The 17,501-nt window shown below is 39.0% G+C and overlaps 1 protein-coding gene across 10 annotated transcripts in view; it reads right to left on the reverse strand.

Annotated features, from left to right (window-relative positions):
- Positions 1–224: 224 nt before the first annotated feature.
- Positions 225–17,501, reverse strand: part of AFF2 (AF4/FMR2 family member 2) — a 426,551-nt gene continuing 409,274 nt past the window's right edge. For all 10 annotated transcript variants that reach the window (XM_038415896.2, XM_038415895.2, XM_043491627.1 and 7 more), the window contains 2 exons: positions 15,128–15,342; positions 225–9,544 (listed from right to left, as the gene is read on the reverse strand). In XM_038415896.2, the coding sequence (XP_038271824.1) occupies positions 9,423–9,544; positions 15,128–15,342 (337 nt within the window). In that variant the 3' untranslated portion in view covers positions 225–9,422. The remainder of the gene's footprint in view (positions 9,545–15,127; positions 15,343–17,501) is intronic.

A 17,501-nucleotide genomic window follows, 5' to 3' on the forward strand; every position in this document is an offset into this window, starting at 1 on the left:
CGTGTGCCATACTACTTATCTTGCCAGAAATGGCATCAGCAAAATTTAGTTCCACAATATTGAATCACTTCAGTTCTGCATAACGACTCAAATGAATTCTTTAAAAATTAAAAACAATGTAAACTCTCCTGCAAACAGTGCTTACTAGAACTCACAGTTATTGTATCCTGGCAGAGGAATGAGAAAATAGCTTAATGCAGAATAATTTATAGCTATAAAATGGGTTACATTTTCATAAAAATTTTATTTTACTGTTTTTTTTAAATAATTCAATGCACTGGCAGTATAATTAACCCCTCTATGAGAGACACAAATGTACCAGTTCAACCAATATTATTTATATAGAGACATTGTGTTTAAAAACAACAAAAGTACATTTAAAATGTTTGTACATAAAGTATTACTGTTATTTAAGAAGGAACAAAATGTAAACAAAATGCATAATTGTGCAACACATTGGAAATACAAAGCAAAACAGGCAGGGTACAATTTTATACATATAAAGCAAAAGAAATCAAACCTTTATAACTATACAACATTTCAGTAATTGCTTGACATTTTAACAGTTACCTTGGTCTGTACAAAACATCTTAACTTATACGTAAAACTTTACAAGAATAACATGCTTGTTGAGAACAAAGACACCTTGTGGAATTGCAGCAATTATGGATATGATATTTGCACACACACACAAAAGGCTAGTTCAATAGTAAATCAAAAGTAAGAATGCAAGCTAAAGGGGTATTTAGTAAATTACTATCTAATTTCAATGGCTAATTGAGAAGAACATCAAGGTAGAAGTTAAATCTGACTTTGGTAGGAAGGCCAAGAGGTCTTCATGATGTCATAGTGGCCAGTAACCAGAACAGAGGGTATATAAATGTTCCTGATATTTTGGTTACTTCTACACATACAAAAAAACCAGCCAAAACAAACAAAAACCCCCAACAAACACAAAAAAACAAATTTGAGCTTTTTGTCACAATAGTCAGAGATGGAAGTGAGAAATCACAAATTTTTCTAGACTAATCCCAACACTAGCAGGTAAAAAACAAGACATGTAGAAAGAACAAACATCCCTTTAGTTTGCCATTATTACTTTTCCCATACGTTAGTCATCTTATTCGGTTTTTCAGCAACCAGAAAACTTAATCCGAACTGTACCATTTTAAAAACAATGGGCATGGAGTTGCTACAGCTAAAGTCAAAACACAAACCAAAAGATGGCTTCAAGGTAAAACAAAAATAACCAGATCTTTAAATCTGTTTTCAAACTTTGCAATGATATATCCTAGGCCTCATGAACATTGATTTTTTTTTCTTAAAAGAGTATTCCGTAGATTCCGTAGAAGATATGCAATCCAGAGATGTCACGAAAATACACGAAGGAATAAAATATACAATAGTCTGTGGCATTACTGGGACTGTCAGTTTGGATAAAATGTACATCGAGTTGATGAGTGTCCTCACATGACATATATGGCTAAAATTAAACTCTTGACTGCATCCAAGTAACTTATTTAGGCCCTAATTCTGCCATCCTAATGCTGAGTGGTAACTTAGTCTGCTCATAATTAGCTCCACTGATTTCATTGGAACTAACTGTGGATTAAGGTGCTCAGTGTAAGTAAGAATTGCAGAATTGCGCCCTTAATACACATTTTCAATGATTTTTAAATATACAAAATTCATTTGGCTTTGAAAATACACTTCAACCCTCTGAAATGTCTTTGAGCAGGAGTAACAGATTCCATCTTTATACTGCGAGTATTTACACAACATTTGAATGTATTTGCCATTTTTCTATGTAAGCTAATGCCATGCCAGTAAATATTTAAACTGAGGGGTAATGAAATTGCATCATGCCTTTTAGTTCAAAACAAAACAATCTGCAGGACTAGACTGCAGGCAGAAATTCACCTCCAATTCTTTTAGCAGGGATTAACTGACGCTTTAACTATTAGAAAACAGCTTGAGTATATATTTGTAGAGCTGCAGTTAATTCATACAGCACAGGCTGTAAAACTATACAGGCCCAGTTCAGGCTGTGTAAATCAGCTCTGACAATAATGGAGCTACCTCGACGGAAGGCATCTGGGGATGTGGCTGATGATTTTCAGAAATCTACTATTGTTGTTCACTTCCTACGTAAAAATCAGCAGGGGAAGCGCAGAGTGAAAATTTAAACGACATCAGACAAAACACAGTACAGCACTAGCTATTGAGTTATTCTTGGTTCTGATGGTACTTCTTCCAGACTGTGTGGTCTAATGTGGCTTTACAAAGTACTCTAGATTTTGTTGCTTTGCAAAGTCCATATCCTTACAGACAAAACAGGAATAGCTTCATTAGCATGGCCAATAAACAAGAATTGTGATGATAAAGCTTTGGGAGTTCCCCTGCACAGAGATATGTTGGCCAAAAATAAAAAAAGGTTTGGGTTTATGGGTCAGATCCTCAGCTGTGTATATTGGAATAGCTCCATTGAAATCAATAGGGTTGCACCAACCTACATCACGTCAGGATCTTGTATTCTGGTTTTTCATGAACTATAGAAAGAGTTTGCTGTTGCAGCAATTCAGTTAATTGAAAAATTCTGGAGTAAATGCATCCTGCCAGTAGGTCAAATCCCTGATGTTCTGCCTCACACTTATATCCCACTGAAGTCAAAGTTTTTTTACCTAAGTAGGGGCTGAGTACATTTATGGGCTGGTCACAGATCAAATCTGCTTAGAGTTCCACCAGTGTAGATCTAGAGTAACCAAACTGAACTCAGTGAGTCAGATCCAACCTAAGGTATAGTGAAAACTGGTGGTAGCTCCACTGAAGTAACTGATTTAACCTAGTTGAGGATCTGGTATAATGAGCCCAATGTTGATCTCAATCACTCCATTATAAAGTATAAAATAAGAACAGAATTTGGACCAGTGAATTCCATTGCAGACATTTGAGTTGCTCTAGATCGCCACTGGTGTTGGTCAGAGCACCATTTTGCCCCCAGTATGTAATGTGGGATTTAGCCGTAAATTATTAGTAACATTTCCCTAAGTATTTTTTATAATGAAATTCATTTATGAGCCTGATGCTCTGATTGATATGGGTCTAAATCAGGAGTAACTCCATTTAGGTCAATGAAATTACACCAGTGCAAAACTGTGGTTATTGAGAGTAGAATCAAGCCCAATATGGGGAGTAAAGCATTGTTGGAATATGTTGGAATGGAATTTGCATATAGTGAATCTCACGTTACAGTAAAGTATTATTAAAGACCCAAACTGGTTCACACACAAATCCAGCTCATCTTGCTCATTGGTTAATATCACTGAAATTAATGGGACACAAGTGTAGATGTTCAGGCTCTGGCTGGAGCCTGAGCTCCGGGACCCCATGAGGCAGGAAACTCAAGTACCCTTGTGATCTACAGCTGCTCCATAGTCCGGGGGTAGGGGCGGGATTTCTTCATCTACCTATGCCAGAGGTACCCAGGCCACAGACTGCTATGTGGACTGGTTTCTGGGTCCCTGGAATCAGTCCTTGGTGAAGTTCTGTGGGGGAAAAATGACCTTGCTACAAGAAAGTGACTGTAATGACAGTATTGGTGCACTGGGTCACGGAGCCACACAGTAAGGCAGGTTAATTCATCAGACTGGGTTGTGGTGCACAAGGCCTTCTCATGACATAATATCACAGCCGACAGGTTTCATCAGGCGTGTCAATAATAATAAATCCCCTTTTCACAGATGTACAAACAGGTCAAATTCAGAAAGTCACACTCATGAAGTCATCCCTTCTTCAGTAGGTTTCCAATTTCATTAAACAGTGCTTCACATTTCTGCCATACGTATTTCTATGTACCCTCTCATTCCAAGGACAATTCATCTTCATGGTACTTCTTATAAAGTATCTTCTGACACAGTAAGGTCCTCATCTAACACCAGTTTTACTCCATAACTCCTTTTGTTTGAAACGGCACTCATTTCTGACAGTGTAAACCTACTGAGTCACATTGGTCTACATGCTGCATGAGAGCCAAATCAGGCCCTTTGACTTCAATAGATTTAAACTGGTGTGAGATCAGAATCAGGCCTGTTGCTATCTGAAGACGGCCCCAAAAATACATCAAAAGGCTTTGAAAAGTGCTAGCTGAAATAAAACTGTCAAGAGTAAAACTTAGGCTGTGTAAAAGACCCACAAAACATGACCACAACTGAACTTTAATCATGGGAAAATGTTGGTTACTCATTAGGAAAGTTAAGATAGTGAGGAATATAATGATTGAGCACTTAGCCTATATATTATTAAACAATACAGAATGCCTGGATATGTTTTTGTGTCTATGGATCTTTTTCTTATTTATTATTTGTATTATCATAGTGCCTAGGAACCTCAGTCATGGACCAGTACCCCAATTGTGGTAGACACTGTATAAAAACTGGACCAGAAAACAGGTTTTCTGTTTTGGAAGTATAGGAGGGTAAAGAAATGGACCTCTTCCAGTCCTAACATAATTTATCTTATTTGCCTTTATAAAAATCACCTCTAGAGGGCACACATTTGATCATTAAATGCTACATAAAGTAAAACTTGCAAATGGGGCAAGGAGCATAAGGATGGTGGAGTGGCCCTTATTTTTAAACTTTCTTGCAATCTTTTCTTCTCCAAAATGCCCACCGAAATACAATAAAATCAGGCAGACTTTCTAGCAATTCAAAGGCCCTTTCATGTTCTATAACAACACCTCAGTGGGTGGGGTCTGCACAGCTAGATGATACGCATACAATATGTTTAATATGCAATATTATGGGTGTATTGAGACTTTTTTTGCCTTCCTCAGAAGTATCAGACACTCACTGCTGGAGGAAGGATACTGGATGGCCTGGTGGTCTGAGCAAGCATGGCAAATACTCCCTATGGTATGTTGATGGAATATACATCTAAGAACTGATGCTCCACCATGAAAGTCAATGGGAGCTTTGCCATTGATTTCAATGAAGGCAGGATCAAGCCTGTGCAGATGCCATTGCTTTCTACTGTATTTCAGTTTGCTTGGGACAAGAGAATGGTGCACATTATCTGACTGGGGGTAAGGGTCCTTTTCTACAGAAGGACACATTAATGTCCCCGCTACCACATAAAAGTAATGCTTCATCAAGGAAGCTCACTGCTCACTTCCTTGTAACTGAACTTTTCTTACATCTCCAAATAGTTATTAAAGGTCCCATTGTTGGCACTGAGCCTTTCAGCCTTTTAAGCTTTCTTTCCCTGAAATAATAATTTGTTTAATAAAACAGAATTAAATACCCACAAAAACAACATGACAAAAATATGTCCTTCAAAGTAGCTAAAAGTTGTTCAAAAAGTCTTCAGGGAGGAATATCCTAAAATTTTTGAATTTAGAAGCACCCCAGAAATTAATTTTAGCTAAAGGTTCAGAGTTAACATCTTATGTACTAACCTAGGATGTGGATCATTTTGTTTCATAAGAAGGAACCAAAGTCCTTGTACTTGAGTCTTTTTAAAGACAACAGACCTCCCCTATCTTCCCAATGAGGTCATCTATAAATAAAACAATCAGTATTTACACACTGAGCTTATTAAGTGACCAAGAGTCCAAAGGCCATGCAACAGCAAGAAGAGGGCAAAATTCAACTCTGAGAAACATGCTGGGAAGGATGCCACCAAATGCTCCCAACAAAATGACAAGCTCAACTGGAAAAAAATAAAAATCCAGATTTAAAAAAAAATTATTTAAATAAGCAAAGCTAAAGAAGTGTGAACAGTGGACCAAATCCTGCAATTTGTATTTGGGTCCAAACTTTCCCTACTTGCAAAGGAAGTTTTCTTGAGTGAGAAGTGCCCTAGGAAAAGCTAGCCCTATATTTCAGGCGAGCAACTGATGCGACCATATGAGGCATATGGTAGCTCTCCTAAGCTTTCCCCTCAAGAGTATCTACTACTATGGACCTCAGTTCCTTAATGAACATCATGTGTCTGGGAAATACATACTGTTCTCAGAGTAGGCACAAGGCCATACACACCATTTAAGACCAATGAAGCCCCCCACAAGGTGTGTAAGGACCTTGCTTGAGCACTTTGGACTTTGCTGCACTGTCATTTTGCACTGATGGATCCCCAATATTTTAGACTTTAGTTCTTAGCCTGTGTCTTCCCTTTACCATAGTGCTATGCATATTGATCTAACCATCACTTAACATGCCACCTCTTGCACTGTTATTATGAGTCTTCCAATATTTGGTGTCTTTCTGAAAACCCAGCTGCAGGTATCAGGAAATTGCATGAGCATTCCAGCTTCCATTTAAAAAAAAAAAAAAAAAAGGATATTTCTAGTTCTCATGGTTATGGAGGAAAGCTTGAAAACATGACTTGAGTGTTGCTTAAAGACTCAGAAATGATAAGACAAATAAAAGGCACACAAAATATGCTATGAAAAACACCTCATGATTTTGAAGACATAATTTTGGGGGCCTCTCTCACGATCTTTGACAGGGTGACAGAGAAAAAGCCCAAGCAGATACATTATCTCCTCATACATCAAAACTCTTCCCTTTCAAAACAAGCAAATATTTCATTCAATGAAATCTACTTGAAATGATAATTTAAAGAGTAAAATTACTCCATGAAGATGCCATGTTGGCATTTGAAAGGTGATGAATATAGTGTCTGTAAAAGTGCAATAATCCTTAATAACTAAACCAAAAGAAGCATCATCCCCAGGGATAAGAAGGTAATTCACTCTCCATATTTAATTTGTTTCTAAGCTGCTTTTGAAACAAGACCACTAAATAGTATGTTGGCTTGTGATCCTAGGCTTGACTGCTGGACTTATTATAATTGTGCCATTGATTCAACATACATTTCAAACTAAGTCACAGGAGGCAAAATCAGGTGGGCTAATTCTCTAAGATGTCTAGGTAAAGGAGATGTGAATGTATGTTAAATTTTGAGATAGGAGTCTGTTTACCTCAAGCAACAGGGGAAAGATAATACCCTGACTCGGAGAGGGTAGCTGACTCTTTGAACAGTCATGTCTCTGAAGATTGTATTTCAAGATACATATATAGCCTTCGTAAATCCATGGCAGGCTAGGATTTCAGTCTACGTTAAAATAATAAGGGAGAACAATGTTCTTCATTAGGCTGAATAGTTAGTCAATCCAATAGGAGAGGCCTTACAAAGAGAATGGAAAACGTAGGTCACAACCAACCCATCAATACTTCAGTTCAGTTATCAGAAACACCGACGCTCATCTGTTAAATAAAAAGGTGCATGTTTGAAAATCACCCTCTTTTTATGTTTATGAAGGGTTCTTGATATCCTGGTTTTATTCATTAGAGAAGGGAGCCAGAATCAGTATGATAAGTTCTTTTGGATTCATGTTTCAGCCATGTTACTGAACCCCTCAAAGAACAGATAAGGGTACGTTGCTTACTTTCGGAACAGGAATGTAAAAATAATCTAGGATGTGCATGTTCTGTCCTTTATAGACTACACCATCAGCATGATTTATCTAATGGTATACTTCCCACACTGGCTACATTTACAAGATCTCGTTGTGGAACAAAATATTATGATTTATAGAATTTTAAAGGTATTTATTAATAGGATCTAATACACAATTGTTTAAAAAGATAAGTTTATCTTAAAATATGGATTGGGCGCAATCTTTATTGGAAACGTGTAAGACCTGTTTTAAAAACCTAGCAGTCTGAACCTTTTAAATGCAAATTTGTCCTATTTATCTGGTCACAATCCAGTTAGTAGAATCCAATATCTTGCCCGATAAAAGTATATACAGGCTTATATATCAAAAGGAAATTACAATTAAATAATGTCTGGATGATACTTAATACACGTCATGTTATTTCAGTGAGATGTGACCCAGAATGATATTTACTCTGCCAGGAGGGTTTTTTTTTTGTTTATATAAATGAAATTTACAGTTTGATAAGGTGTGCCAGCATTACATCAAGAATGATATGAGGCCATTTAAAGTCTTGTGAATTACCGATATAAATTCATTTTGGTTTGTGTCATGCACAATTGCTTCCTGCAGGGCTGCCACAAGACCAACGCAGCGTATAAGGAAAAAAAAAAAGGAACGAGCGAATGAAATGGTCTAATTTATTCAAGATTGCTTTGAAATTTTCTCTGAATTGTCTCATGATTATGCATGAATTAAAGGAATGGTCAAAATATGACAGCATGGGTAAATAAAAATGGAACTTGGAAAATGGGTAATTTGGAGAATTGGGAGACTGAAGTATTCATGGCCATTATGAAGCAAATATGTTGCTTTCAGGTAAATCTAGTGATTGCCTTTAATTTTTCATTGTTTTCAAGAAAGTAAGATAATACTGTCTGCTTCTAATGCTTTGAAATCAACAAAACAGGTGTAAATTAATGCCCCAGGGTGTTAGAAGTGCCTCAGCAGCAGCCAGTTAAATTGCTAGCGAATCTCATCAAGAATCCATACTTTCACATACAATATCAATGTTTATAATGTAGCACTCCTGTTAAGACGTGCTGTCACTGAATCGCTATGCAAGAGGAGATTGTTTGCCAAGAAAAATCATGGAGGAATATTTGCTTGAGACCAAACAGTAGGACTGAAAGAAAGTTCACCGACTTAGTACATGAATGGTAGCTAAGTCTATGAAAGCCAACGTTTTGACATTGCCTAATCAACTGCCTTGTTCTACCCACTTAAACTGGTAAGCCAACAATAGAGAGAAAAGAATATCAAAACCTCATTGCGTAGTGTGGCATCTTTCTTTAATCATTCCTCCCAATATCTCTTGACACCTTTGGTGATTTTACGCAACATACCTAATAAGATGTTCAGAGCCCTTTTTTAGAGATCAGGCCTATATAAAGTAGGAAATCTTAGCAATAAACAGTTGCAGGTAATGATGCCAGAACTAAGCAGTGAACAGCTTGGCTTGGGTTCAGAGGACAATTCTTAGTGAATGGCTATAACTTCTACTAATTTATTTCAGAAGAGAATTTTCATATATACCCTCATATATTTAAGACGTTTTGTACTATTTCTCAGGAATCCATATCTTCTCAAAGTGCTTTTTTTATTTTCACTCGAAGGCAGTGTCGACTTAAAACAATACTGCAGGGAATGTACCGTTCCATAAAGCACATAAGGATAGCAGGATCCAGGAGACGCAAGGCATAGAAATTGTCAAAAATGGTTAGATGGTACAACACATACTGCTCTTGAGTCATAAGTTCCATTTATGGTGACTTCTACTTCCAATAGATAAGATATCAAAAAGGCAATAAAAATGAAGTTACATGAATCAAGTTCCAGAAATGAGTGGAGTTCCACCAGTGATCGTCTGTGCGCTGGTAGAGGTAGAACAATGGGGATGTTATGAAGAGGGCAGCAGTCACTACAACAAATGTGCCTCCATGCGGAGCCAGTGAAGTCCTTGTTGAACGTAACGGACCAGACTGGTCATACTGCTGTGTTGTGTTAATGGTCCCATGACTGAGTCCAGGTCTACAAAGAACTCTGCAACACAGGAAATGGAGTCATTGTTTCAGGTAACTGTGCAGAAATACATTAATTAAGATTATTTCACGCTCAGTGGTTATGAAGCAACTAGTGAGTTCTCAGAAGCTCATGAGTCTGCAGACCTAGCATACATGAATGACTCTTGATAAGAGATCTCAGGACTGTATTAATACGATTCATAGATTCACAGATTTTAAGGCCAGAAGGAACCACCCTGATGACTTAGTTTGACCTTCTCCATAACACAGACCCCAAAGCACCGCATCCAATCATTTCCGCAGCAAGCCCATCATGGCTGCTTGGGCTGTAGAACATTTTTAGAAAGATAACCAGTCTGGTCTTCAAGACCGCAAATGAGGGAGAATCCACCATGTCCCTAGGCAAGCTTTTCTAGTGGTTAATTACTCACACTGCTAAGTGATATATATAGTATATGCCATCTCACAAACCTTCCTATATTGTATATATGGAAAAAAAATATGGTATGATGTAAGTAAAAAGACTTCCCCTTATATTGCTACATGGGGTCAAACTGTGATGTCGGAGTTGAATATCCACCCCTTTGAATATTATAATGATACACAATTGACATAAAGGAAACAATGTATTCAGAAAACTGGCTTGTGTTGCCAACAGTTATAAACAGGCCATTATATATCACATAATGAAGATAAACCACATAACAAACATACATTGTGATACAAAATATGTTTGCTGAAATTATTGTATTGTAAACTATCTGTCTTTCTGTGAAATATATTACATTTCTATATTGTTTTCAGTTGAAGACCTCAAAATCTTTTACAAACTGCTACAGAAACTACAGTATACACTGTGCTTGCTGCCAAAATGCAGCCACCTCTGGAATGAAACTGTGGCAGCTTCTTAACACTACATAAAGTTTATATGGCAGGAGCTGAAGAATAGCGAATGCAATTGAAACTGCAAGTTGAAACTTTAAACAGGCAGAATATCCAAGATGGAAACTGGCTAGAACATTACTACAGTGTTTACTAGTGGTCGTGTTTTGACTCAGTTGGTCTTGATTTTCTGCTGTGTGTGCCAGGTTCTCAGTTGTTGCTTGCATGACTGAAACAGCTAGGAATGAGCAGTGATTCTCTTACAGTACCTTCACCTAGTCACCAGAAGCTACTCTTGAAATGATAGAGGCTCCTTTTCTGCAACTCACAACAGCCTCTGTTGGATCTGTGCCTTCCTTGCAGTTTCTGGTGTTGTGGCAGCAGGAGGAGCCGAGAGGGAGAGAAAGAGGTGGAGATACCCCTTGCAGTCTCAGCCACCCACTAGCCCTGACCATCTTCAGCAACTTCAGGCATTCATAATGGGTGAGTTTGGGGAGTATGGCAACATCATGGCAACGAGGAAACGGAAACACCCGAAGGTGAAAGAGCTCCTGGCATTGTGACAATGCCCTGAGAAGGGGAATGAAAGAGAAATATCCCACAAAGAGCTGGACTGCTATCCTCAATCCCTACTCCATGAAAACATCAAATTTAGGAGTGGGCCTACAGGCCATCTCTAATCACATCAGGGGGTGAGGGAAAGGGTAGAAGGCCGTGATGTTCCTCACCCCACAAAGAGAACAAGTCTATAGGAGCTTTGAGATTGACTTCAATGGGCAGGATTTCACCCCATGTTCTCCCACCCCATTGTCTGTCTCGTCTATTCAGACTATAAACTTGTAGGGCAGTGGCTGTCTCTCAGAGTATGTATGAATATGATCCTGTCTGAAATCCTAGATATGTAGTTGGGCTGGAGGTGGCTACACTTCTATTATTAGCACGCTGGCTGGTTCAGAGTTGGTGTGAGTATGACCCCCACTGGAAATCACACCACCAACTTCAGCATAGACATACCCTCAGTGTGTTGTGTTCACCATGCCTAGCATAATCAGTAACTACCATAATGCCAATAATTACAATAAAAAGTGGTCAAGACCCCTTGGTATCATCTCATCTAAAACAGAGTGATTCCCTCAGCACTATGCCATCTATCACCTAACACTAGGGTTCTGAAGGATGGATGTTGGCTACTGCATCACCATAGTACTGCTTCCAGCATCTGAGGGCTTCTTGGAGGTCTTCTGTCCATGTATTGACCCAGTCTGATCCCGGTCACCTGATCAAATGAACTCCCACAGAAAAATGATAACAGACAAAAACACGCTATCACCCATGGGCAAGCACTTCTCATAAATCGATCACTCCATACCTGACCTTTCAATATTTGTCCGCAAGGGAAACCTGCACAACACCTTCAAAAGCTGAGCCTGGGTACTTAAATTCATTACTCTGCTAGACTCTAAAACCATGGACTCCACAGACACTCACTGGTTTTATGGCTCATTACAACAATTGGGAACACATACCGCTGCCTGTTAACCCTTAATTGCCCACTTAATTTTAAGTGGACTCCTACAACATGTGTGACCCCCCTTATGCTTAACAATCTAATTCTCAATTGCCCACTTCATTGGAAGTGGTTTCCCACAACATGTGTTAACTCCTTATGCTTAACAGCTAGTATTTCACTCAGACACTCTTTTTCCTTTCCCCAGACCTGAAGAAGAGATCTGTGAAGCTCGAAAGTTTGTCCCTTCCACCAACAGAAGTTAGTCCAATAAAAGATATTACTTTATCTACCTTGTCTGTCTCATATCCTGGGACCAACATGGCTAAAACAACACTGCAAACAACCTGATCACCTGGTGAGATAAGACTGTATCACAGAACAAAGGAGTATGGCTGGAGGTAAAGCATAAAGAAAGCTTAGGGATATTACCAGGTATGTAATAAATGGCAACTAGCAGGTACTTTAATCTTCCTTCCTGTGTCTTTTTCCCACCAAGTGAAATCAACAGAATTAGGAGTGAAAAAATCCAGAGTCTTGCCAACGTTCCAGTGATCTGTACGATTGTATATTCAAATAAATAATAATTTCTTTAAATGTCAAAACTAATTTCAGTTTCCCAATCTGAAAACACATATCTAGCATGCTACAAGCCGAAGCAACTAATTAAACCTATATGAAAGAACATTAGACTGAAATTTACTGGATCAAACAGATGTAAATTGCTATAGATGTGATAGGTTTCTCCTTGAGGGAAAAATGATGCAATGTGTATTAAAACAGCCCTGATTCCATAATACTCAAGTAAGGGTACGTCTACACTGAAAAGGGGAAGATGTAGTCCAGCTAGGGAGCCTGTCCCACAGAGGAGAATGGAAATATGAAACACCTGAACTACAACTCCCACGAAGCACACTGGGGGCACTTCCAACTGGAAATATTTCAGATTTTGATTGTTCACCAAAAATTTGAAATTTTCTGCAGGGAAAACAAAACAACCAGCCAACCAACCAACAAAACATGTTTTGATCAGCTCTAACAATAACTTTTGTACAAAGCTTTGAGATCTACAAATGAAAACCACTAATAACTATTACTATTGAAGCTAGTTTTCATGAAATTGTTATTTCTCATGTTGAAATATTTTAATTATTTGCCCATCAAAGACATTTTGTCATGCAATATATTGAAAACTTGTAGATTTCAACAAAAGTGGCTATAGTAGAAATCCTTATATTAGCATTATCTTTTATTTCTACCCAATTTTTCAAATTTTAGTATAACAGTGTTCAAGTATGCATTTTTAAACTAACATTTAACTAGAAAATATGTCTCTCTGCCCAGAATGCAAAAGAGGACACCATATGAAGTGCTGTAAACTTCATTTTTCCCTTCAATGGCTTCTCATACCAAAATGAAATTAAACAGCAACACAAGCTATGTGTCCACTGCAGACTGAAAAAAGGAAAGAAAAGGAAAGAAAATTTAAGACTAGGGCCTCAATCCTCTAAATCTTGCTCATGTGAGAAACCCTTACTGATGCAACTAGATTCATAGATACTAAGGTCAGAAGGGACCATTCTGATCATCTAGTCCGACCTCCTGCACAGCACAACTAGTTCCACTAAAATGAATGGGCCTACTCTTGTGAATAGGGATTACTCTCATAAGGCATTTGTAGGACCAGGCTCATTTGAACATAAATCAAAATGAGAACAAAGAAGAGAGTAGGGCATAAAGATGCAGAATGAGATTCAGCAGCTTCTTCCCCATCCAGCTCGGGGACTGATAACATTTGCTGGGTACATTTTCTGTCTGCTGACTGAATGCCTGAGCTATTTTGATTCAATATCAAGCAGAACATTTAACAACTCCACAACACACAGAGCTAATTACATGATTATTGTCATCTCATTCTCCTATCTGAACACCCTTCTGCATTGCCACTGATAAAATTCTGCAGCACATTTGAAAAGGAATTACTTCAGCATGTTTTAAAAATGGATGCAACTACAGAAAAAAATCCCGAATGATTGCACTGCTAGCAAATTTACTAATGTATATTAACACTGGAAATGGTGGGGAGGCCTGGACATGTACTTTAGTATTGTCCCTGGTTCTAGTTATCATTCAAAGGTAGAACACTTTAAGACCTGACCCTGCTCCCACTAAAGTCAGTGGAAATTTGCCATTGACTTTAATGGGAGCAACATCAAGCTGCAGGCATCTATATAAGATTGTATTCTGCTCTAACAAGATGAGAAAATTATGAACAGAACATTGCCCAGTTAGGCCCTGTTCCTTCACTAATGAAGTCCAGGGGAACGTTGCCATTTATTTCAGTAGGAAAAGGGTGGGACCTGAATGATGGTCTATGGCTTGTCCCTAGTGAGCCAAATTGAACCTTTAGTTACATCCCCTTCCAACTTCATTGAAGTCACTGTAAACCAGCCATGAACTGCTTGCCAACACTGCTCTGAGTCAACCATGGTAAAGACTTATGCTTGATCTGAATAAATTAACTGAATCACAGACTGATCTTAGGAAAGCCAAGGTCATGGTTTCTAACAAATGTGTCATAATTAGGCTCACAGGTGGACAAATAGAACATCTAAGGTTCACTTATTATCCTAACTAACATGTGAGTCATCTTTCCTGGATGACGACAGCAATATGAAAAGAGCCTCAGTACTCTGCGAGAGGCTGAAATGGGGAACGTATTCACCGACTCAGAAGCAGTCATTACTCGGGGCACAATCTTTGTTCAAAAACAAAAAAAAGAGGAGTTGTGGCACCTTAGAGACTAACAAATTTATTCGAGCATAAGCTTTTGGATGCATTCAGTGGCTCTAGCTCACAAAAGCTTATGCTCAAATAAATTTGTTAGTCTCTAAGGTGCCACAAGTCCTCCTATTCTTTTTGCGGATACAGACTAACACGGTTGCTACTCTGAAACCAATCTTTGTTCAGTTATTTGCCAGCTGCTCTTATAACCCACTGTTCAGTTTGTGTTACACGGCCCCCTGCTGTGCTTGATACACAGATGATATGAGTTGGCTACTATCACCAACAAGGGGCTTGGTCCATTTGCTCGAACTGTAGAGGCTTATTCTCTGAGCTCAGGAGGTCCTGGGTTCAATCCCCAATGATAACTAAAATAATAATTGCATTTCAGCTATCAAAATAGCAAAAGGAAGAAACTGAACAAGTCACCTTTGTTCTCCTTAGTCAGTTTGTCGGCCATGTCCCAGTGCTCATAGCTCCGCAAAACGTTGTTGGTGATGTTTACATGGCTGGCAGCCATATGGTGGATGCGCTGGGGGATGGTGATGGTTCCTGCTGATGAGGACCCAGAAGTGCCTGTACTGCTCCCTACAGAACTGACTGGAGATGGACTGAGAGACATGGGGGATGGAGTCTCTGTGCTCCTGGAAAAAAAAAAGGAGAATTGTTCTCATGCACACATCGCTTCATTTTAGGGTGACCAGATAGTAAGTGTGAAAAATCAGGACAGGGTGTGGGAGGTACTAGGCATCTACATAAGACAAAGCTCCAAACATTACGACTGTCCCTATAAAATTGGGACATCTGGTCACCCTGCTTCATTTCTCTCCCCAGCAGCCTTGGAACCTTAACACCAAATCTAGACCCAGTCCAGAGGAGATGTGCAGCGATGATCTCCTGCTTTACAAGAGAGGAGAGGTTTATAAACGAGGACTGATTGAAATTAAAAAAGGGCTTTAATTCCCCCCCCCCCCACATATGAACCTGTTTTTTAAAAAAAAATCTCTGACAAATACAGCAATCTTTCAGAGAAAGAAGTATCTCATAGCTGTAATGATTTTTCTACCAGCTGCCAGAAGCTGCTATTGGCAGTTAGAAAACACTCAATGTATAATATTGGTTTATTATTATCAAAGAATTCTGTGGAAACCACAATGACAATTTGCTACAAATACAGTCACCACAATAAGCAAAGTACAATTCTTAAAAGCACCCCACAGAGCAGTATTAGGCACTCAGGGTACTGTACAATTATGAATATCTCTATAGGGTTCTTTAAGGCTTGCTATGAAGATTTGTTTCTAATTGCCAGCCGTTCATCTGCACACTGTTTTATAAAGAGCAGTGTTTTAAGTTACCTACTTAGTGCAGCACTAATGTTCTCATATAGATTTTCTTTTAATTCTAACACCAGCAATTAGGAATCACCTGCTGGCTGCAAGCAGCATGGAGGTCATCCACTGCAATCTCACATATTTAGAACTATACAGCGCTGAATGTTCACAAGCAGCTATTCTCCTTGAAAATTGGTCTTTTTGAACATGATTAAGGGTTCCAAAAATCTCCCTCCGCCACCCCTCATTTGGAGCCAAACAAATGCATAGGATTGCCATAAAACACTTTAAATACAGGCTGAATTGCTTCTGGGCCCCTCGGCATGGAGGAAAGGGGCCAAACTTTGCAGAACAGGGATTCCATGCCCCTTTCCCTGTCAGGCAGCTATCACTGCTTCAGCTGTGGAGCAGCTGAAAGATCGCGCTGATTCTGTTCCACCTGATCCATCACCCACAATATTCTTTGGAGAGATTCCTATTGACTTTAATAGGTGCTGGATCAGGCCCTATTTATGCATGGGGGCAAGGATATGTGAAGAACACCCCACATCTCGCACACACTGGCTGCTGCCAGGTAGCTTCTGGACTAGAGGAATAATTTTCCCCAAGAGAATGGAGAGAGGAGTTGAGTACTGGTGTGACCTACACTGTACCTACACATTTCCTAACCCAAAGGGAAGAAAACATCCTCCTACTGGAGTATGATCGGTAACGACTCCCCTGGCTGAGCTCCATAGCATGAGACCCACATGGCATCAGCAGTTATTAGCTATTTGCACAGCCAAGAGGTTATGTTGAAGGGTATCCTGCAGCATGAATGTTTTATTTCTGAGTCTCCAAACATACTCCAGACAGCATCTTTAATGTACAGAAGAGCTGAACTACACTTGATTAGTTCTGGGAGCAGTTAGCAATCAGACAGTATCCAAAGGGACCGAGAGTATTTCGCTAAAGCCACTTAAAACAAGCTGACACAAGTCAGCCAAATAAAGTGCCTTGTTCATTGGATCTAACCTGTTATGCAGGGGAAGGTGCAGTGCCATTATTACTGTGGCAAGTCTATTAGATCTCTCTATCCTTGTACTTATTGCAGCTGAAGTGAGGAAAATTTCTGTAATGAAACCAGGGAAAATTTGTTTCACTGCCAGCCTGGAACTCAGGCCAACTTTGCAGAAGTTCACAACCCTTTCAGCAAAAGTGGTCTGAACTTCCAGGGAGCAAATCTGAGGTTTTCATGGCTTTGAATCCTGAAATGTGCTTAATTGAGTGTTTAAAACAAAGCTCAGGTGGGCTCCAAACTCACTCAAAACTGAAAGTAAAAAAAAAAAAAAGCCTGCAAAGCCTCCTTTGGACCAAACCTTTGAGCTGTCTCCCTTAAGTATTATACACATTTGGATACAGATTGGTATAAACTGGTCACAAATAAATTTAGGTTGGAAATTAGAAGGTTTCTAACATCCAAGTAGTAA

Source organism: Dermochelys coriacea, chromosome 9 (genome assembly GCF_009764565.3).
Source record: "Dermochelys coriacea isolate rDerCor1 chromosome 9, rDerCor1.pri.v4, whole genome shotgun sequence".
NCBI lineage: Eukaryota > Metazoa > Chordata > Testudines > Dermochelyidae > Dermochelys > Dermochelys coriacea.